This window comes from Vulpes lagopus, chromosome 6 (assembly GCF_018345385.1).
Source record: "Vulpes lagopus strain Blue_001 chromosome 6, ASM1834538v1, whole genome shotgun sequence".
In the NCBI taxonomy this organism is placed as follows: domain Eukaryota; kingdom Metazoa; phylum Chordata; class Mammalia; order Carnivora; family Canidae; genus Vulpes; species Vulpes lagopus.
This window is the reverse complement of record NC_054829.1, coordinates 26,926,116-26,949,559: the sequence shown is the minus strand read 5'-3', so window position 1 is coordinate 26,949,559 and position 23,444 is coordinate 26,926,116. Positions and strand designations below refer to the sequence as shown.

Genomic DNA, 23,444 nt, shown 5'->3' with positions numbered 1-23,444 from the left:
AACCTTTGCATGTTTTGGTATGAGTTTATTAAATAACCACGGACTGTCAGGGTATCAGCGTGGCAGGGGGCGTCCATTTACAGCACGGACGAGTCTGAAGAGAGAATAAGGTAAGATTTATGATTTTTTTTTTCCTGTCCTTTCCTCTTCATTATTTCATTATTTTCATAAATCTTTTTAGACTCACTTCATTTTCTCTTTCTCTAGTCTTTATCTAAAAATATATATATGTACATATGTGTGCATCTACTTAACGCATACATAGTCTTCTAGAAATGCATTTAGTGGACCAGATTCACTCACTTGTTCATTTACTTAGAACAAAACTTTTGAAATGAGTTCTGAAACAAATTATTATTTACATAAGTGGAAGTATACACTACTAAGAAATAAATAGTACAATGAATAAGCAAAAGTAAAATGTTAAATTCTACAAATTATTGGAACTGCTAAAATAAATCTGTAAGTATCTGTTATCTCAGAAATAAATATTTCTTTATAAGTGTATGACACTGAGGTAAGTTTTATGTAGTCTAGCCTCATTTACAATACAAATTTTTATAGTCCATTAGAACTGTTTCAGAAAGTAGAATTTGCCCCTTTAAAAAGCTTTCACTTTCTGTCCTCTTGCTATCATTTCTTTTCTCTTTTCTTTGTAACCTCAGTGTATTCAGTATTGGCTTTGCCTACATTCTCCTTTGATATAGACTGGCACAGCAGCTGAATATATTGATTTCTCATGCATTAGCTTTTCTTTCATAATCCTCTATCAGTTCTCTGATCCATGAGCAAGAGAAAAAGTATAACAGGTAAGAATGCTTTTTAAAGTTGTTTTAAATGCTTTACATGACTGAGAAAAGACAAAAAAAATGCACATTTTATTGTTGCAGTTTAAATTTCATTTTGGTGACACTAAACATGGAACCAAAGGGATAAATGTATTTTGTTTTTGTTTTGTTTTTCCTGTTTGGGCTTTTTTTTTGGTTTTGTTTTTTTGGTTTTGTTTTTTGTTTTTTTTGTTTTTTGTTTTTTTTTTGTTTTTGTTTTTGTTTTTTTTTTCCTGAGTTTGTGTAGAAACCGTGTGGTACACTGGTAATCTTGTCAGGGTACAAACTTGGTCTGACTTTGTTATTTGGTTTATTTGTGAACCATGTACTTGCTCTTCCTCCCAGAAACATAGCTTGTAGGCAAGGTTAATCCAGTGTTGGCGATCCATGTCCTAGCACAGCATCTGTAAGTTCATATGCAATCATTCCTTCCAAGGATGAATTTATCACTGTTGATATATTTTTATTGTCTTATAGGCATAATGGGCATAAATATGTTGCTTTTAAAATTAAGTGAAATGAGAATATTACTGTTATGTACATTTTTGCTTGAAGTGAGTGATTTCAAACTTTTTGTATTTGGTTGACTGTCCATCTTGTAATGGTGGGAGTAAATGTTTCCATTTAGATAATAGGGCAAATGTTGGCTGAATTCAGCTTACCTTTTGGAGGGTGGGCAAACCAGAGGGTAGAAGATTTTTGTAGTTGTATTGCAGTGACCCGACTCTACACTCCCACATCCCCTTTAAAATGTTCAAGTAGTAAATAACCAGGAGGTAATGGGAAGTCTGGGGTTACATTTAGTATCAGTAGTAAATCAGTAATCACACTGATTTACAGAAATTCATAATGAGGGGAATTACATTTTAGCCAAGTGATTGTATTTCTAGAAATTATTACTAATCACCACATTGCTCATGTCCTTTAGTTATTGCGTAATCATTGAGTGACCAGCCACACTTGACACAATCTCCCAGCATCCAAGATTGGAGATTCCTGGTCTGTGTAGAGTATATGGGTTTGCACGCAATCTATTTAGTCTTGTGATTGCTTCAGTTTAATTTGTCAAGTAAAACCACAAGTACTTAATATTAAAGTACCAGTGGTTTGGTTGTTTTTGTTCCCCGTATTGGGCATTGCGCCGGGAAATATCTGAATACTGGGGCTACAGAATTAACTCTAAAAGCACTTTTATTGGTTTCTAGAAACTGGAAGAAGAGAAAGGCAAAAAGGAGAAAGAAAGACAGGAAATTGAGAAAGAACGGAGAGAAAGAGAGAGGGAGCGTGAAAGGGAACGAGAAAGGCGAGAACGGGAACGAGAAAGGGAAAGAGAACGTGAACGAGAAAAAGAGAAGGAACGGGAGCGGGAACGAGAACGGGATAGGGATCGTGACCGGACCAAAGAAAGAGACCGTGACCGGGACCGAGAGAGAGACCGGGACCGGGACCGGGAAAGGAGCTCAGATCGGAATAAGGATCGGAGTCGATCAAGGTAAGTCTTGGTGGAAGTTACTGTGTGCTGATCACTTTGGTAGAACTGCAGGTTGGCACTCTCCACACCATTTATATTTGTGTGCTAAAAGAACAACTTAAGCCGTAGAGCATGCCTGATTTGCTGTCTCATACATGTAAACATTGGCTCAACTCTCAGTTCTCAACTTCAGGGTTAATATCTGTTTGAAGCTAGTTTATACACAGACCCAGAGCACAACTACTGTCCACCTAGTGTTTAGGAGACATGATTCCCTCTTGTCTTCCTGAGTTGGTGGGCATCTTTACTATTTACCCACCAAGATGGCCTGCATCCTTGGAAATCCTCTCTAGCGCCACTGCGTTTAGCTCATGGTCTTTACTTGGTCTTATAGCCTACTGATTGGCCACAACTCACCTCCTAGCTCTCAATTTAGGACTCCTAGTAATTTTACCTTGTTTTTTTTTTTTTTTTTTCCTTAATTATATTGAATGTTTGATGAATCATCTCAAATTCTTTAGTAATAAGTAAAGCAAAAATGAATAAAGGAAGTGGGGAAAGAAGAAAAGCTCACCTTTTTTCCCCAAGCTGGTTTTCAGATAAATACATTTCTGTGTTGCAAATTTTTACCTGATTGTAGCTGAAGGAAGGTCCATTTTTAGTCCACCAGTTGTTGGAACTAGAAATCCATTGTCGTTAATCTTTACTGGTTTAATTAATGAATTAACTAATCAATCCTTCCCTTCCTTCTGCTTCTGAAATAATCATTATCCTCTTGAGTAACAATTATTCAGAACTTGCCATGTATACAACTAATTGAATGTATAAATGTCAAAAGTATGTATGTATACTTATACTACAGATATTAATCCATAAATAGTATATTTTATATACATACAAATAAATATGTCTGTATTTGATTAGATTCATGGCATGCTACATGTATTCTGCAGTTTGGTTTTAGTAGTCTGAATTAAATATTTAGAACTTTGCCGGTCAGTATAGTTCTAATTTATCCATGCAACATACCAAAATGCTCTTTTCTCCATACTTTTACCAACACCTTTTATTCCTTGATGACTAGTGAAGTAGGCTGTCTTTTAACATGTTTATTAGTCCCTCATATTTCTTCTATCCAGGTTTGTTTGTTTTCCGAGATACCAACAAGCATTAACATTGAATTTAGAGTGCAGTTCAGAATTTGGGACTAGAATTATATTTGGGTCATCCTGGAAAATATAGTGGAGTTTACAGTTCTGCAGAAATCAAATGGTAAATTCTGGCCTGTGAGTTTGTGTATTATTTTGTAATATATGTTACTCTCCTTTCCCTTCTGTTTTTTTTTCTTTTTAAAAAATTTTTTGGAAGATTTTATTTATTCATGAGAGATACACAGACAGAGACATAGGGAGAGGGAGAAGCAGGCTCCCTCTGGAGAGCCTGATGCAAGACTTGATTCTAGGACCCTGGGATCATGACTTGAGCTGAAGGCAGATGCTCAATCGCTGAGTCACCCAGGTGCCCTCCCCCCCCCCCCTTTTTGTTTTTAAAGATTCCATCTATCTACCCATGAGAGAGACAGAGAGAGAGGCAGAGACACAGGCAGAGGGAGAAGCAGGCTCCATGCAGGGAGCCTGATGTGGGACCTGATCCCAGGACTCCAGGATTATGTCCTGGGCTGAAGGCAGGCGCCAAACTGCTGAGCCACCCAGGGATCCCCTTTACTCCCCCTCCCCCCTTTTTAAAGATTTTATTTATTCATGAGAGACACAGAGACAGAGAGAGAGGCAGAGACACAGGCAGAGGGAGAAGCAGGCTCCATGTAGGGAGCCTGACGTGTGGGACTCGATCCCGGGTTTCCAGGATCACACCCTGGACTGAAGGTGGTGCCAAACCGCTGAGCCACCTGGGCTGTCCTCCCTTGGTTTTTATTTTTATTTTTTATTTTTTTTAAAGATTTATTTATTTATGAGAGAGAGAGAGAGAGAGAGGGAGGCAGAGAGAGGCAGAGACAGAGGAGGAGGGAGAAGCAGGCTCCATGCCGGGAGCCCGACGCGGGACTTGATCCCGGGACTTCAGGATCGTGCCCTGGGCCAAAGGCAGGCGCTAAACCGCTGAGCCACCCAGAGATCCCCTCTCCCTTGGTTTTTTTTTTTTTTTTTTTTTTTTTTAAATTTTTTATTTATTTATGATAGTCACAGAGAGAGAGAGAGAGGCAGAGACACAGGCGGAGGGAGAAGCAGGCTCCATGCACCGGGAGCCTGATGTGGGATTCGATCCCGGGTCTCCAGGATCGTGCCCTGGGCCAAAGGCAGGCGCTAAACCGCTGAGCCACCCAGAGATCCCCTCTCCCTTGGTTTTTAAAGGAAAACAGTCTGATGAACTTTTAAAATCTTTTTGTTTATATAGAGAAAAGAGCAGAGATCGTGAAAGGGAACGGGAGAGAGAAAGAGAGAGAGAGAGAGAACGAGAACGAGAAAGAGAACGAGAGAGAGAGCGAGAGCGAGAAAGGGAACGGGAACGAGAGAGAGAGAAAGACAAGAAGCGGGACCGAGAAGAGGATGAAGAAGATGCTTATGAACGAAGAAAACTTGAAAGAAAACTCCGAGAGAAAGAAGCTGCTTACCAAGAGGTAAATTGAGGAAATGATTTTACTCTTTTTTAAATTTTATTTATCTGAGAGAGAGAGCACGCACCCACGTGTGCAGAGTGGGAAGGAGAGAAAGAGAATCTCAGCAGACTCCATACTGAACATGGTGCCTGACATTCAGGGCTCAGTCTCACAACCCTGAGATCATAACCCAAGCCAAAACTAACAGTCCAGCATTTAACTGACTGAGCCCCGAGATGCCCTGAGAAGCACTTTTATTCTTAAAGCTTGCTACTCAGTAGGTTAGTCAAAAATTTTAGAGCCCTTTGCATGCATTTGTAAAGCTTTGATAATTACTTTTTTAGCGCCTTAAGAATTGGGAAATTAGAGAACGGAAGAAAACCCGGGAATATGAGAAAGAGGCTGAAAGAGAAGAAGAAAGAAGAAGAGAAATGGTAATATTCTAGGTTACAGATAAGTGATTTTTCAGATAAAAATCTGATCAAATTCTTGTCCATTGACTAGTTAAAAGTAACATTATATTTAAAATGTATGAACTCTTAGTATTATAGACATTTAATTTGAGGGAGAGAGGAGCAAAGGAAGAAGAGAGAATCTCAAGCAAGGTCCGTGCCCAGTGAGGTTTGATCTCATGACTCTGAGATCACCTGAGCCGAAAGCAAGCCGAAAGTCAGGACACCAGCTAGCTAAGCCACCCAGGCCTCCCTAGATAATTTAATTTTTATATATTTCATGTAATCTTCAGAAAATTCCAGTCTACCAAAATCCTTACTGTTCTTTGATATATCCAGAGAAGAAATACAATGTGGGGTTTTTTTTTGTGTGTGTAGAGCAGTCCTAAATCTGACTTGTTTTAAAATTAGAAGATAAAAAAAGGATATCTAATGCTACTTAAATTTAATATACTCAGTACATGATAATTACAAAGTTCAAGTGGTATGGATAAGAAAACTGTTGCCAAGAAAGGAGATAGACTACATGATTTTTATGTTAATTTTGCACACTTTGTCTTTCATTTTCTCAAAGGCAAAAGAAGCTAAAAGACTAAAAGAATTCTTAGAAGATTATGATGATGATAGAGATGATCCCAAATATTACAGGTAAAAGAAGCCTTGGTTTATGAGCTCATACTTCTATTAGCTGTATTTTTCTTACCAGAGGGTGTGAGTTCAGTGTAATAAGAAAGAAAATCTTCATATTCTACCTTGTAATCACCTCCATGTTTGTTATGCTATTTTTGGGAGTGTGGGGGAGAATTGTTGGAAAGTGATCAATATTCTGTCTTCTGTGCGGTGTTGGTCCATACAATAGTATTAAAACGGATTGATTTTTTTTTCATGTGTTTTATATAGGTGTAATTTTCTTTTTAGAAGATTTTATTTATTTATTCATGACAGAGAGGGAGAGACACAGGGAGAGGGAGAGAAGCAGGCTCCATGCAGGGAGCCCGATGCAGAACTGGATCCTGGGTCTCCAAGATCACACCCTGGGCTGAAGGTGGCGCTAAACCGCTAAGCCACCTGGGCTGCCCTGAAGTGAGGGTTGTAAAGCCTGCCTTCCCTCATGTCTTTGTTCCCATGGCATTTTTAAACTACTCATTCTAGCACTGTAGGAATATGGTAAAGTTGTTGGCCCTATTCTTTCTGTATTCAAAACTATAATTTCGGGATCCCTGGGTGGCGCAGCGGTTTGGCGCCTGCCTTTGGCCCGGGGCGCGATCCTGGAGACCCGGGATCGAATCCCACGTCAGGCTCCCGGTGCATGGAGCCTGCTTCTCCCTCTGCCTGTGTCTCTGCCTCTCTCTCTATCTCTCTGTGACTATCATAAATAAATAAAAATTAAAAAAAAAAAACAAAAAAAAAACAAAACAAAACTAATTTCTCTGAGCATATAGACAATATTTTTCTTTTTCTTTTTTTTTATTATTTTTTTAAAATTTTATTTATTCATGAGAGACACAGAGAGAGGGAGAGAGAGAGGCAGAGACAGAGGCAGAGGGAGAAACAGGCTCCATGCAGGTACCCTGACGTGGGACTCGATCCTGGGTCTCCAGGATGACGCCCTAGGCTGAAGGCAGCGCTAAACCGCTGAGCCACCGGGGCTGCCCTGTTTTTTCTTTTTAATTTCATGTGTCTGACATGATCCAGGGAATGTAGTGAAGGCATTTAATATAATTTTAGTACACTGTACGTCACATAATTAAAACATTAGAGTTAGCAACTTCAAAAGCACACCGAGGATTTGATTTTATAGAAAATTAAAAAAAAAAAAAGTCAGCAAAATTATTCAATCATAAAGTTAGTAGCAGTATATAATTTCAGAATTCTGAGATGTGATATACTGCTAGCTAGAGAGAATCTCTGCTTTCTGTTGATTCTGCGCTGCTTTAAGGACTTTGTATAAGGGAAAGAATTGAAGATAGAAGACCGTTCTTCATGGTATTACTACTCCTTGTAATTTTTTACAACTTGGCACCCAAGAAAACACAAATTGTATGTTGGGCTTTCTGTGTGAAATGAGTACAAAATGAGAGCCTTCTTTCATCTGATAATTACTTTTCTCCTTGTTTTAGACACTTATTTAGAATGACTTGAGAATGAAGCATTGTGATAAATGACAAGACAATGCTTCCTTATTAAACAATGTGTAGAGAGCACATGGTCTTGGGTGTTCTGCTAGATACAGAGCAGTAAGGCATTTTTCATTCTCTTAACATGCAGTTTTTAGTATTTAAAGAAGGTACCTTTGGAGACATTAGGTATAATAGTTGATCTTAGTATCAAGGCCTATTATGATTTGCATTTGCAGAGGAAGCGCTCTTCAGAAAAGGTTGCGTGATAGGGAAAAGGAAATGGAAGCAGATGAACGGGATAGGAAGAGAGAGAAAGAAGAGCTAGAGGAAATCCGGCAGCGCCTTCTGGCTGAAGGGCACCCAGATCCAGATGCAGAGCTCCAGAGGGTGAGTTACTGTAATATCCACAACATTTTCTCATAAGGGAAATGCAGTTTATGCTCCATGTATCTTGCTGTTTGGGTGGAGGATATTAGTATTTTATTTTATTATGTAAATCATCTGTATTAGTTGATTTGTCCCACGTCTTATTTATGTCTGTGAAATATTAACGTAAGTTAAATGACTGTCATCTAATAAAAACTTTTCAAGAAACCTGTCCTTAAAAAAAAAAAAAAAAAAGAAACCTGTCCTTCCTATAATGTACTCTGATATTTCATGACTTTTGGAGTTTGAGTTCCTTCTCTTGCTGCCACCCTGAGTCTTTCTGTTACCTAAAAAAATTTTAAAAAGAAAAAGATTTTATTTATTCATGAAAGACACATAGAGGCAGAGACATAGAGAAGCAGGCTCCTCGCAGGGAGACCAATGTGGGACTCTCCCCAGACCTGGGATCATGCCCTGAGCCGAGCGAAGGCAGACGCCCAACTGCTGAGCTACCCAGGCAGCCCTCAAACGAATCTTTAAAAATAAAATAAAACTTGGTTATAATTTCTTCAATAAAAATATAAAAACATACCTTTTCCTTTTAAATAAGCCACCTGTTATGTATTTGCAGTTGTTATATCTGAAGAGTATAGTTTTATATGTAAATATTAAGAATACAAGAAAATAGCATTTTCAGTGTACATAATATATTCTACAGACTTTCCGATTATAGAAGGAGGCAGTGTTTCATTATTCCTAGTGAAAAATACAGATTTTTCTGAAAGATAATGTAAAACAGCTGGTTGAGTTGGATGTTGTTATGGCCTGTTAGTCACATTAATTTTTGATTTTAGATGGAACAGGAGGCTGAAAGGCGTAGACAACCACAAATAAAGCAAGAACCCGAATCAGAGGAAGAAGAAGAAGAAAAGCAAGAAAAAGAAGAAAAGCGAGAGGAACCCATGGAAGAGGAAGAAGAGCCAGAGCAAAAGCCCTGTCTTAAACCAACTCTGAGGCCCATCAGTTCTGCCCCATCTGTTTCCTCTGCCAGTGGCAATGCAACCCCCAACACTCCTGGGGATGAGTCTCCATGTGGTATTATCATTCCTCATGAAAATTCACCAGATCAACAGCAACCTGAGGAGCATAGGCCAAAAATAGGACTAAGTCTTAAACTGGGTACGTTAGCATTTTCTCCTTCTTTCCTTTATCCTTCCACCCCCACCCAATATATACTTAGATTTTGCCTTAAGGAAAAAATACTTAATGTGCTGCTTGGTAGGTAGATAGAAAAATACTCAAAAATGCCTTTCTAGCTCACGATTGTTTTCATAGTTCTACTAGTGCTCCTATATCTGCAGCTGCCTCAAGTTCTGAGAAGAAGTGAAAAGTTAAATTTTCTAGCACTTGTGAGTAGTGAGTTATTTTCTACAGTTGGGATCTTTCTCTGAGATTTTTGGAAGTATATTATGCACTGCTCTTGAGGGATGGTGGGTTGTAAAATGTATTAACATTTGAAAATTAAGTCATCATGCTAATACAGTATTTTTACTGTAGGTGCTTCCAATAGTCCTGGTCAACCTAATTCTGTGAAGAGAAAGAAACTCCCCGTAGATAGTGTCTTTAACAAATTTGAGGATGAAGACAGTGATGATGTACCCCGAAAAAGGAAGCTAGTTCCCTTGGATTATGGTGAAGATGATAAAAATGCTGCCAAAGGCACTGTAAACACCGAAGAAAAGCGAAAACACATTAAGAGTCTCATTGAGAAAATCCCTACGGCCAAACCTGAGCTCTTTGCTTATCCTCTGGATTGGTCTATTGTGGATTCTGTGAGTAGCAAATTATATTTCATCATTTTTTGAAGTGGTTTTGAATATAGCATACAAGCTCAGATGATTGTATTAATAATGACAGGTAGAGATGATAATGTGGCTGGCATCTTGACCTGCTATGGGATTCAGGTAGATGATTAGGGAAATTCTTGGTAGTATTTGAAGTCTTCATCAATTAGAAGCACGTAATTGTATCTTAATACATACCTGTCTTAGTTATTGTGACTGAGAGCATACTGTATTTAGTTTTAAAAATCATGAGGCTGTAGACTTTCTAGTAAAAATAATTAAAAGTTCTTTAATAACTGTGCTTTATTTTGCAGATATTGATGGAACGACGTATTAGACCATGGATTAATAAGAAAATTATAGAATACATAGGTGAAGAAGAAGCTACATTAGTTGATTTTGTTTGTTCTAAGGTTAGTCTTTTACTCCATCCCCAACATTCGTATTATACTGTAAAATATTAGATACTCTAAAATAAAAAATCTTACAAAGCCAAGTCTATGATAGTTAAATTTCAGTTAAGATATTTCATGGCTACTTAAGCCCTCCACTCTATTTCATACTTCTACATCACATGCTTTCATTTTGGGGGGGTCAAGGAGGACAGATTTGCTGAATGCTTGCCAGTTTTGCTCTCTCCCTACTCCTGAGAATGCCTTGCCACCTCCTTGTCTTAATGGTTAGAATGCTGCTGAAGTCCATTTAAGGGAGTTTTTGTGGAGACAGTTGATAGCTTGTCTCACCAATGTGTCAGTCATCCATCTTGTGGAACAGGAACAAAATAGATTCCTTCATAGCACAATAATAGTCATTTTTATTGATTAATTTGCTGTGTGCCAGGCTTTGTTCTGGGCAGGTACTGTGATAATACACATTTTGTAAATTTTATGTTCTTTAAACCTCCCAACAATCTGTGGGAGCCACATCTGTGCTTTTATCCACTAAGGTATACCACATCCATTGTTTCCCTGAAGGCAAAGTTTTATCTTTAATGAGATAGTTATTATAGTAGAAACATTGTATGTCTCTAAAAGAGTAACTCATTGTGGTTTAAGAAAATGCTTATTTTTCTACCACTAATTCTTTTAACAGTAGGAATAGTAAATTTAGGCTGCCCTTTCTACTCAAAATTATTTTAGCATTGGAATTTGTAACTCTGGATTTGAGCTAGAACACAGTATAGTGATTAAGATCCCAGGTTGTCATGGTAAACTATTGAGAGTGGGATTCTGGGAATTAAGAAATTTATAGAAAGTTTCTTCAGCCACAAAAAAATTCCTCTATTAGTTTGAGGGTACTTAAAAGTTTTTTGACTATTTTGCTAATTTTTCATTTATTTTCCAAATGACAAGTATTTGTTTCTTTTAGGTTATGGCTCATAGTTCACCTCAGAGCATTTTAGATGACGTTGCCATGGTAAGTCAGAAATTAACTGTTATTAATATTCTAATTAATATCTGTAAACTAAATTTCTCTGTATTTGGTTAATTTTTTACCTCTAGAATCTTGGTTCTAGAATCATTCTTTTTAGAAGCCCTAATTAAAATGTGCATTGGCATTAAAAGGAGTTAGTATATGTGCTGTGAAGTGAGCACTGCATTAAAGAGGTTAAAAGCACTCACATCCAGATGTCCTTAGACAACACTAACACTTTCCTCTCCTCCACCTTTGGAGTTTATATATATAAATATAAATCCTGAATCTGTCCATACATTGAGAAAATATTAAGTGCATATTGGGTTGAACAAGGTGCAAAAGCATAAAAAGGTGGAACATCTGCTCTTAAAGAAGTAGCAGAGAGACAGATCTACTACAATACTATACTATAATAGTATCCAGACTTGCATTCATGGAGATATGTAAAAAAGATGTAGGGGCAGAGATGGAGCGTCTGACAGTATAAAGGGCAGTTAGGAAAAGTGTCACACGAATTACCATCTAAACTGTGACTTGATAAGACTTGTATAACTTTGTCACTTGGACAGGTATCCACTGGTCATCAATAAACATCAAATCCCCACTTGCATTTAATTTGTGTATTAGAGTTGAGTCAGTGGTTGCATTTCTCTAATATTGTGATCTTGTGAGGAAAGGAAGAAAAGAATTGACAGTAGAGGTGAGAGTGGTTGAATGGACTATGAACTCAAAGCTAGGAAGAGAAGGAAGTAACATTGGAATAAGGCTGGCGGGTTATGTGAATCAGGGTGCTGGTTGTTCCGGTAAAGCTGTGGTAGGTGTGTTTTAAAGAGTGGTCACAGTGAGAGAGTAGAATATTTAAGAATACAAATGGTAGTTTGGTCCAGATGATGATGGCCATATATATGGCCATGGGAGAAGGTTTCTGGGATAGAACTGATGTCATTATTTAGATTATAAGTGAACTTTCTACCTGGGTCATAGACAAGAAATTGAAACTTCTGTATGTTGGGACAGGAATTGGAGAGAAATAGGGAAACAGCCAGCGTGCTTATCTATTGTGGCATAAAGACTATATATTTGTTGGATAGCCTCTGTTTGAGCAGAAGGTAGTATAGTGAGATCTCATGAACCTCAGTGGAGGGTATGTTTATAAAGAGAAACAAGGAGGATTCAGCAGCTCCCCCTCTCCTGTGAGATTAAGGCTTTGAAAGTAAGGAACTTTCTGAGAAAGCTGAGGAGTGGCTAAGGGGCTTTCAGGGACACAACAAGTTTTTAGTTAAAGTAAATACATGAAAAAACAAAGAAGTTGCGAGTGGTTAGTATAAAGAGTAATGAATCTAAAGGGCAGAGTGGGAAGATCAGTCAGGGAGGAAGAAAACAGCAAGCATGTTAGAAGATGACAAGTGCCTGTGAGAGCTTAAATTTCCAGCCTCAGAGTTGTCAGGGAAAGGGGTGTAGTGGGGTGCCCAACCAAAGGAAGCTCTAGGTCCAGATAGATATTTTGTGTCCAGGCACTATATGATGTCTGAAGTCAGGTAACATTAGTTTTCTGCTGCCCAGCCAGCCTGATGCAGATGCTGTTTAGAAATTCTGATCAAGTATTTGTGAAAAAGTTTGTTGACTTCATAATGCTGATCCTCAGATGAAAGATGAAATGTGAATAGACCCCAGATAGAATTTGAACTTCTCTGACCTTCCCAGTCTCTTTAAATTATCCTTGGAGGGGATCCCTGGGTGGCGCAGTGGTTTGGCGCTTGCCTTTGGCCCAGGGCGCGATCCTGGAGACCCGGGATCGAATCCCACATCAGGCTCCCGGTGCATGGAGCCTGCTTCTCCCTCTGCCTATGTCTCTGCCTCTCTCTCTGTGACTATCATAAATAAATAAAAAAAAAATTAAAAAAAAATAAATAAATTATCCTTGGAGTTGAGAGAGGGTTTTTTATAGTTGGGCTGGAGTTTAGGAATTTTATTTTATTATTATTATTTTTTTAATTTTTATTTATTTATGATAGTCACACAGAGAGAGAGAGAGAGGCAGAGACACAGGCAGAGGGAGAAGCAGGCTCCATGCACCAGGAGCCCGACGTGGGATTCGATCCCAGGTCTCCAGGATCGCGCCCTGGGCCAAAGGAAGGCACCAAACCGCTGCGCCACCCAGGGATCCCTAGGAATTTTTTTTTTAAGCAGAGTTCGAATGTTTGGCCTTGGCAGAGTTGTAGTTTCTTTTTTTTTTTTTCTTTTTTTTTTTTTTTAGAGTTGCGGTTTCTGTCACTGAAGATGTCGTGTCAGTTAATCCATGTTGATGTGTTGAAATATTGACATTTGGAGTATAGTTAGGCTCTTTGCTGGTTACTTATGTTTTAATTTTCTAGCTCCTTGTTCATCGGAGTGGGAGGAAGCCACTCAACTGGCTAGTTTTGTTAACAGCTCACTCTCTAAATATTTCTTGAATAAATGAGATTGAATTTTTAGCTTAAGTAGTATTTTGATCTTGTTAAAAATCTGACTTTTCTTTAAAAAAAATCTGACTTTTTCAAACTGTACCTTTGCTCATTTTACATTAATTAACTTTGGTTATACTTTATGCCTAGATCTATATTATTTCCAAGGTACAATTTTCACATTGGTGTTGTAGCGCATAGTTCTTTTAAACTCTGGCTCATAAAAGAACTAAAAGTTCTTTAATTATTTGTCATTGTTGAGGAATGTAGGGAAATTTCTCAAAAAAAAACCCCAAAACAACAGATTTTCAGGTTTTGCTTAGGTATTTACTGATCACTTAGGTACCAGACACTCTTCAAAACACTTTGTACCTATTAACTCTTTTATTTCCCATAATAGAACAGTACCATTTGTTAGTATTTCCTCCATTTTATATATGAGAAAACTGAGGTTCATTGTGGCTAAGTGATTCAGTCAGGAGCACGTAACTAATAAGGTGGATTTAAACCCAAGTAGTCTGGATAGAGATCAGGTTTTCTTAACTCCTAAACTAAATCGCTGCTCCAGAGCCCTGGCAACATTAGGCCACATTTCATCATGGCAGTGATATCCTGGAGCTTATGCATAGCTGCCTCCTGTAGAAGGAAGCATGCTGTTTCATTTTACCTCACTGTAACCCTGGTGTAGAGGCCCAAGTCTGCATGTAAGGTGAGGGCAGGAATAGTGGGGGACAATATAATGTACCCAACTCATGGAAGGTGAAGTGGATAAGAAGATAATTTGGTTTATCAATTTGCCAAGGGGAAAAGACCGGTAATTTATTTAGTAGTCTTGTGTCCTTTTTGGTGATAAATAGTGTTCACGTACTGTTTATTCTATCCCAGATGCCGTATTAAATGCTTTGCATATATTCTCATTTAATATTTAATCCAATGTCACATACATAATACTTGAATAAGTATTACAATTTTATTTTATTATTATTATTTTTTAAATTTTTATTTATTTATGATAGTCACAGAGAGAGAGAGAGAGAGGCAGAGACATAGGCAGAGGGAGAAGCAGGCTCCATGCACCGGGAGCCTGATGTGGGATTCGATCCCGGGTCTCCAGGATCGCGCCCTGGGCCAAAGGCAGGCGCCAAACCGCTGCGCCACCCAGGGATCCCAGTATTACAATTTTAAAGCTGTTTTGGGAATAGAAAAGATACTATTAAATTACTGCAGTTGTGTAACTAGTTCTGCTTAAATTACTGTTTTTTATAATAAATGTGCTTTCTTTAGGAAATAGTTTCTTAATACATGTATAAATATCTTATTTGTAAAACTAAAAGTAATAAGTAAAAGAATAAAAGTTGGGTAAAAAAAGTATTGTGCCAGTATTTAGTAAGCCATGGAATTCTGCTGAATGCATCCCCCTCCACTTTTTGGGTAATTTATATATACCAAATGCATCACACTAGATTTCTTTCAAGTCATTTTATTGAAAATAAATGCTTGTCAATGTAAAAAGCCTTTTATAAGGGATGCCTGAGTGGCTCAGTGGTTGAGCTTCTGTTTTCAGCTCAGGGCGTGATCCCGAAATCTCAGGACCCTGGCTTCTGCCTATGTCTCTGCCTCTCTGTGTGTGTGTCACTCATGAATTAATACAATCTTTTAAAAAAATAAAAATAAATAAAAGCCTTTTAAAATACAAGTCACTATTGGGTGATGCTGATGATTGCTTATCTTACATGTGTTACTGTTTTTTGAAATTTTCTTTTTCTTTTCTAGGTACTTGATGAAGAAGCAGAAGTTTTTATAGTCAAAATGTGGAGATTATTGATATATGAAACAGAAGCCAAGAAAATTGGTCTTGTGAAGTAAAACTCTTTTTACATTTAGAGTTCTGTTTGAGATTCCTCCTTCTTTCCCACCCTTCAGAGGACTTTGGCTTTTTCTTTGTCTTCAAAGACATTTGTGAGATCTGTAATTTTTTTTTAAATGTAGAAAATGTGAATTTTTTTGTCCTCTAATTTGTTGATGCCCTGTGTACTTCCTTGGTTGTAAAGACATCTGAATCCTACCTTGGTTCTCTTTATACTCACCAGGTACAAATTACTGGTATGTTTTATAAGCCGCAGCTACTGTACACAGCCTATCTGATATAATCTTGTTCTGCTGATTTATTTCTTGTAAATATTAAAATGACTCCCCAATTCTTTTGCAGAATTGCACTTAATGTTGAACTGTACTGTATAGGAACTTACATGAATGATTTTAATTGAAAGAATTTCCATCATACCTATTAACCCTTTCTACCCCTTGATCAAAAATGGGAAGGTCTCCTGAAGGCATGGAATTTAAAATTAGAGTGCTAGGATTAGCAGACAATCCATTCCTACTATTTCTCTGTATGAATGTGTTTGTGTGAATGTATGTATAAATGTCTTTTCCCTAATTTTCTTTGGAGAGTTCCCTTAAACATTTCCTTATTGAAGAGTAGAATCGTAAAGGAAACATGATGTTGTGCCAATCCAAATGTCTGGGATAATTAGGTTATTAGTCTCCCAGAGCGTGGTATTCTCTTGTGACAAGCAACAGACTGGTGAATGGAATGGGGCTTTCCTGTTGATAGCTGACCGCTACAGCCTCTCTTTTTTAAGGGAGTGTGAATCATAATGGTTTTCCCCTTAATTTCATTGTTTAGAACTGAGACAGATCCTTAGATTCCATGGAACTTTATATGATGCATTTTTGCACTACTTGGTTCCTAGCTTTATTTTGGTGTACTCCTTTGTTTTAAAAAAAAACCTTAATCTGAGAAGCATAAATGAAAAAAAAATCGTTTTTAAAAACAAAAGGTAAACTTAGGCAATACAGACTAGGAAAGTTGAAAAAATAGAATAGGAATTTAGAATGGCAATTTGCGAATTTTACATCTTATTTTTAAGGATATAGTAAATCATTTAAGGCAGTTACCACTAATTTTTTGTTTGCACTTTTGTTTTTAAAGGGATTATATCTCCTGCGTATATATGCACGCACAAACCTTTTTTTACCTCTGCTCATCAATGTTTAAAAATATACTGATGTCTTCTTAGAGACATACATGGGGCTTTCTTTATTGTAAAACAGAAAGAACTTCACCAGGGAGCAAAATTATCTGAAAATGTAACAGGGTTTAAACAGTTCTTAACACAAATTAGGTGCAGTTATTCCTTCCCATGTCTGAGTATTTAAAAGAAAGATTATTAAGTTTGGCGGGGAGGGGCAGATTGTTAAAAAGCATAACTGAGCTTGAGTTACTAGATTTTTTTTTTACATCTTAAAAGGAATTTGAAACACTGTTCTTAACACTGGACCATGAGGTGGTTCCATTATGTAAATATTTCCAGTATTAAAACTGTATATATTTGATCTTGGGGACCCATTCTTTCAGAATCTTGTTAAATAAATGGCATCATGTTGTAATTTTGCAGTGCATACTAGAAACATAACTTGAAAATATGGGCTGAATTTTTGATGGACTTGATTTTTATATCATTTTTAAGTTCTGGTCTCTGAAAGGAGAATTTCAGAAAGTTCATGCTCCTTGCCATCTATAAATTCCTTAACTAGCCTTTTCTCAGATTGACAACCCCCTCCCCCGCCCTGCTGAGCTTCACACATTTTTCAGTTTATTATTTCTATCTTATTGTATTGCTGCTTCTAAGGCATCATATTATGTTTTTACTTAGCCAGCATTAGCATGAAGGTTTATTCAGGTTGATTTAATTACCCTTGCTTTCGTCTTAGCTCTTTCACCGTATTTATCTTAAAAGGCCCTTATCTGAAAGTCTTGAGGGCACATACCATTTATTGCATCACACTTCCAGTGAGATATGTGTCCAGATCCTAATAAATTCATACATTAATATTTCTGCAGCAGAATAGGAATGATAACAATCCCTGAGTTAAGGACCATTTATAATAGTTTCATATCAGCTTGAGACTGGTTTTGCTACCAAGCTTATTAAACTTTTAAGGTTTTCAGTTTCTAGTTTTTCAGATTTGCATATAAAGAACTGGACATGTATAAACTGGCGTATTCTAATGTCTGGGAGAATACACATAAGAATATTACCAATAAATTGCTTGTGCTTTCTGGGTTGTCTTTACCGTTTGCCCATAGATTAATTTCAGTTTGGAAATCTTAATCTATATTGCCCCTTCAGATTGTTAAAAAATTATATGAAATTCTTGATAATCATTCCTTTTAAAAAAAAAAATACTTGAGAGCGAGAATGGGCTGAGGGAGGGGCAGAGTGAGAGGGAGGAGCAGACTCTCTGCTGAGCTTGTGTCTTGATCCCAGCACCCTGAGATCAGGACTTGAGCCGAAATCAGAAGTCAGATATTTAGCCGATTGAGCCACAAGTGCTCCCTGAGGATCATTCTTGATCTGGCAGTCAGAAAATGAAGATGCTTTTTCCTCGTTTGATCTATAAATAATTTTAAATATGTACATTTGTTTACAAGAGGAAAGATAAATTGTTTGAAGTAGTTTTTCTTAAACTTTAATGTGTACCTGAATCACCTGGGGGATCTTGTTAAAATGTAAATAGATAGTAGGGATACAGTGGTGCCGGAAATTTTGCATTTCTGACCAGCTTCCAAGTGATGCCAATGCTAACTGATCCAAGGACTACAGTTTTGAGTATCAGTACATACTCAGTACAGGATTTCTTTGCTATCCTAGAAGTCAAGTGTCCCTGTGAAACAGTTTGAAAGCTGAAATGGCATAAATTTAGCCAAGAAACAATAACCATTAATTTATATGGAAATTTTTGAGTATTCTCTGATTGAAAAATAACCTTTCTCAGACTTAACCTGATACCTTAGAACACATCTTGCTAACATATGCACAAAATAAATGGAAATAAAGCACAGATGCTCACAGACATAGTTCAAAACTGTGGTGGCTTGATGCTGAGATGCAGTCCCTGGGTGACTTGTTGGCACCACTCTTGATGCACAGGCTGTGTGCTGCTTCTATAAGGGCTTGCTGCAAAACAAATGCTGACTACTATTTTCACTGTAGTTCATCTTTATTTTGTAAAAGTGAAAATCCTCTTCAGATTTCTTTTGATTAGCAAAACCAGGTGCTACTGTAGGTTTTTCATAAAAGTGGGGTAACTTGGGACACCTTGGTGGCTCAGCAGTTGAGCATCTGCCTTTGGCCCAGGTCATGATCCTGGAGACCCGGGATCAAGTCCCACATCGGGCTCCCTGCATGGAGCCTGCTTCTCCCTCTTCCTGTGTCCCCCCCCCCCCCCCTCCCGTCTCTCATGAGTAAATAAATAAAATCTTAAAAAAAAAAAAAGTGGAGTAACTTGACTTCTGAAAAGCAGGGGGAACCTGTAGTAGTATTTTATCCTCACAGATTACACAAGTGCAGCTTAATTTTCTTTTTAAGTAGATTATAAAGAGAAGAACATTTTTTGAGACAAATAGATGCACATTGTCTATGTTCATGAACATAAAGTAGTCTTCCAAAAATAAAAACGTGCCTGAGAACAAGTCTAATATTCTAGGCTTTATTCCCAGCCAGTCCCAGAGCACTTTCTCTTTAGAGAACTCTGTTTTTGCTTATTCTGATTTTTACCATAGCGCTTCTGTATTTAGTGGAAGCAAATGATGATTTTGTGGAGTGCTGTTTCAGGTACTAATCAGGCAGAAATGCTAGATATAATGGACAAATAGAGAAACAGCTTATGAGTCAAATTGAACTGAACACTTATGTTTTCTTTTTACATAGGAAGTAAAAAAAAGTTGTAATGCTAATAGTGTGTATATGAGGCTTATTTACTCAGCTTTTTCTGATAAAAAAAGAAGACACTACAGCGAAAATAGCGTTTGTTTTGCAGCTCTATAAATGTTTCCACTTATAACCCAAAAAATTGCTGAAAGGTTTTATGTCATAATGGTTACAGACTTAAGGTCATATTTTGGCCTTCTCTTAATCTGAAATTGGTAAATAGTATTGCTCTGCAAAAGATGGTGAAATTGATCTCTGAATGCCATGGATACAAAATGTATGACAAAGAATCCCCAAAATGCAAAGAAACAGCGTAGGTGTCAGGAAGAAAATTGGGAAATTCACACACATATATATATATTTCAAACACTGGAACAATTACTATAATTCATACTATTGACCAAAGTAAGCTTATAATTTTTTATGTAGATTTTTTGAAATATAATTAGGTTGAATTACTGAAATAATTTATTTGCACGAGTGCTTACATTTTCATCTTTATTTGACAGAATCTTTGCCTTCTATTTTATTACTTGTCTTATATGAAGGCCAAATTAGGAATAGTAGTCTAAAATGCCCAGGAATGAAAGAGACTTTCTATAAGCAGAAGTAAATAAAAATTCTTTTCAAGCCATATTGTTTGCATTAAATGACAATCCCACGTCTGCCTACTGTGCCACATTCCATAGTAGTTGGATTTATGACCTAGATTCTCATTCCCAGAGTGGTAGCTGAATTGTTATAGGTAGTCCCTCTGGTTTTTTGTGTATGACATTTAGCCATTGAAGCATGCTTGAACATGGCATTCGTGTTAAATGGTAGGTAGAGTGATAGACGTAAGACAAGATGCCTCTAGTAGCTGATAGTCTAATAATGATGGAGAAGGAATAATGAGAGGATTACTAAGACATATAAAGTAGTATACCAACTGTCATACTTGATTAGCTCACTTCATTGTCAGGAGAACAGGGACAGTAGGAAGATTTTCAGTAGAGCCAGTAGTATGTGAGCTAGGAACTTAGAGGTCACATCTACCCAAAGCAACATTGCTACAGTGTTCCTGACAGATGGATGTCTAGAGGCCTATATGTTAGATTCTAATTCATGGTCTAAATCTGTGCTATCCAAGGTTTTAAGTTTGTTAAAGTTAAATAATTTTGAAGCTCATTTCTTCAGTCACACTAGCATATTTCAAATGTTTGGAAGTCCTCTTAGTAAAAAATAGTTTTTTTGTTGCAATGTATTTCAGGTGTTCTATGGCCATATATAGTCAGTGGCTAGCAATACTGTTTGGACACTGCAGATTATAGAACATAATTATGATTGGGGCGCCTGGCTGGCTCAGTTGGTTGAACATGGCAACTCTTCATCACAGGGGTTGTAAGTTCAAGTCCCATGTTGGGTATAGAGATTACTTAAACATCATTATGATTTAAGAAAGCTTTATTGGATAGATCTGGTCTAAATGTTATCAATCCAAGGGGAGAGGGAAGTGTTTGTTAATAAAATTACCCTACATGAAGCATTTTTAGCAAATCTTTGTTGAAGCAAAAATTACTAGGTGTGAATTTAAAATATAACAATTTTTTTTTGTAACAAAAGGAACATCTAATGAACACTTCACATTGTAGAATCCAAAAACTGAAGGTTTGTTTCCTGTCAAAAAAATACTAGTAAATACTCCCTAGTGAAGAGACTGGATTGTTACTATTGGTGAAAAGCTATTAAAGTTTCATTTTTTTAAATTAAAGTTTCATTTTTAAGTGTGTTATTGAGGCACATTTTAAAAAAGATTTTATTTATTCATGAGAGACACAGAGACAGAGGCAGAGGGAGAAGCAGGCTTCCTGTGGGGAGCCCAGTGTGGGACTTGGATCTCAGGATCACGGCCTGAGCCAAAGGCAGACGTGCCAAGCCACTGAGGTGCCTGAGGCATGCATATATATATATATTTTTTATTTTAATTTTAATTTTATTTATTTATTTTTAGTTTTTAAAATTTTTAAATTTAAGTTTAAAAATTTTTTATTTTGATTGGTTTATTCATGAGAGAGACACACACAGAGCGGCAGAGACAGGCAGAGAGAGAAGCAGGCTCCATTCAGGGAGCCCGACGTGGGATTCAATCCCAGGACTCCAGGATCACACCCTGGGCTGAAGGCAGATGCTCAACCCTTGAGCCACCCAGGTGTCCCGAGGCATATTTTTTAAAAAGGGGGGCCCAAGGGCAGCCTGGTTGGCTCAGTGGTTTAGCGCCATCTTCAGCCCAAGGCGTGATCCTGGAGACCTGGGATAGAGTCCCAGGTCGGGCTCCCTGCATGGAGTCTGCTTCCCCCTCTGCCTGTGTCTCTGCCTCTCTGTCTGTCTCTGTGTGTGTGTGTGTGTGCGTCTCTCATGAACAAATGAAATCTTTAAAGTAAAATAAAGAGGGGGGCCCAAGTTCTTGATTATAGAGGAAATTAGAATTTCATAAAGGCAGGGCACCTGGCTGGCTCAGATGGTAGAGCTTGTGCCTCTTGGTCTCAGGGGTCATGAGTTCAAGCCCCACGTTGGGCATGGAAAAGAAAAAGGCAAACTGCCTTAATGTGGGAAGTGTTGAGTTGGATAGCCTTAGAATAAGTGGTATAGGGATGCCTGGGTAGCTCAGTGGTTGAGTATCTGCCTTTGGCTCAGGTCCTGATTCTGGGGTCCTGGGATCGAGTCCCACATCATGCTCCCCAAAGGGAGCCTGCTTCTTCCTCTGCCTATGTCTCTGCCCCTCTCTTCCATGAATAAATAATAAAATAATAAAATTAAATAAATAAAATAAAATAAAATAAAAAGAATAAGTGGTGTAAATAACTGGCCTTGGTTCTCTGCTTGACCAGGTCTTGACTTTATGTATGTACTAGTGACCAGTGGCTGTTCTACTCTTAGTCTCCGACAGCCTCTCTCACCCAAGTGGTTCTAACCAGTCCGACACTTTGGATTTCTCATTTGCTTCATCTTTTACCACTTAGTATTGGTTTTTGGCACCAAAGCCAAATTGGTTTTGTATTTCCATTCTCGCTCCCAAGTTCCAAACGCTTTTGGGAAAATAATAAATGTACCACTGCAGATATTTTGAGCCCTTGGTGCTATATTTCTCGTTCTTCTACTGAACTCCAGTTCTTTTCCACACACGTTCCAGCTTTTGTTTTTGAACCTTCAGTGCTATATAGTAGTTGTGGAAAAACTATTAGCCGAATGAGTGAGAATCCTTTGATTTTCCTCCCCTTACTCAGCAATTAAGTCTCAAGTTTAACAAAACCTTAACTTTAAAAAAGTCATTAGGCATATTCTCCAGTTCTAGCTTTCCAGTTTATGGTGGCATGCATCTTAAACCTTTGCTTTCTGTAGTTAATGATAGATGACTCTATCCATCCTATACAGAAGACCTCCCCAACTCCATAGGCTCTGGTTTCTAACTACATTTTGCAGTTTCTTGAGCCTTGCTCAAGTATTTCGTGATCTTCATTCTTCAGTCTGGACTAAGTGTTAACACAAAACTTAATCTTGGATCCTATCTCCTATCCACTACACTATTGAGATTCCACAAAGAGTAGCTTATAATTGCATGTGCCTTCCAAAGGCCTCAAGTCTCAAATATTTTTTTATCACCATTCCACTGATGACCGGTGATGACCTGAAGAGACTGTGACCTTGTGAGAGGTTCCACCCTATCTCTTAACACCATGGACATTTGCTATTTGGTATCTAGGATATCACTTTTGCCCTGCCCTACTTTTATGTCTTTCCCAATGTCTTTGCTGGCTCTTCATCAACAAATCTTGTGTATTTGTTTGTATTTCTTTTAATTAAAAAAAAAAAAAAGATTTTAAAGATTTATTTACTGGGTTCCTGAGTGGCGCTTAGTTGGTAAAGCATTTGACTTGACTTCGGCTCAGGTCAGGCATGATCTCAGGGTCCTGAGATGGATCCCTTACTTTGGGTTCTGTGCTCAACCCAGAGTCTGCTTGAGATTCCCTCTACCCCTCCCCCCAAAATAAAATCTTTAAAAATATATGTATTTATTCATAGAGACAGAGAGAGAGAGGCAGAGACACAGGTAGAGGGAGAAGCAGGCTCCATGCAGGG

General features: G+C 37.7%; 1 protein-coding gene across 1 annotated transcript in view; it reads left to right on the top strand.

Moving 5' to 3' along the window:
- RBM25 (RNA binding motif protein 25) overlaps positions 1-17,677 on the top strand; it is a 55,113-nt gene extending 37,436 nt beyond the window's left edge. Inside the window, exons 10-19 of the mRNA XM_041758802.1 lie at positions 2,033-2,319; positions 4,708-4,930; positions 5,254-5,343; positions 5,936-6,009; positions 7,718-7,868; positions 8,702-9,026; positions 9,405-9,679; positions 10,006-10,104; positions 11,060-11,107; positions 15,325-17,677. Coding sequence (XP_041614736.1) covers positions 2,033-2,319; positions 4,708-4,930; positions 5,254-5,343; positions 5,936-6,009; positions 7,718-7,868; positions 8,702-9,026; positions 9,405-9,679; positions 10,006-10,104; positions 11,060-11,107; positions 15,325-15,417 — 1,665 coding nt within the window. The 3' untranslated portion in view covers positions 15,418-17,677. The remainder of the gene's footprint in view (positions 1-2,032; positions 2,320-4,707; positions 4,931-5,253; positions 5,344-5,935; positions 6,010-7,717; positions 7,869-8,701; positions 9,027-9,404; positions 9,680-10,005; positions 10,105-11,059; positions 11,108-15,324) is intronic.
- Positions 17,678-23,444: the final 5,767 nt, after the last annotated feature.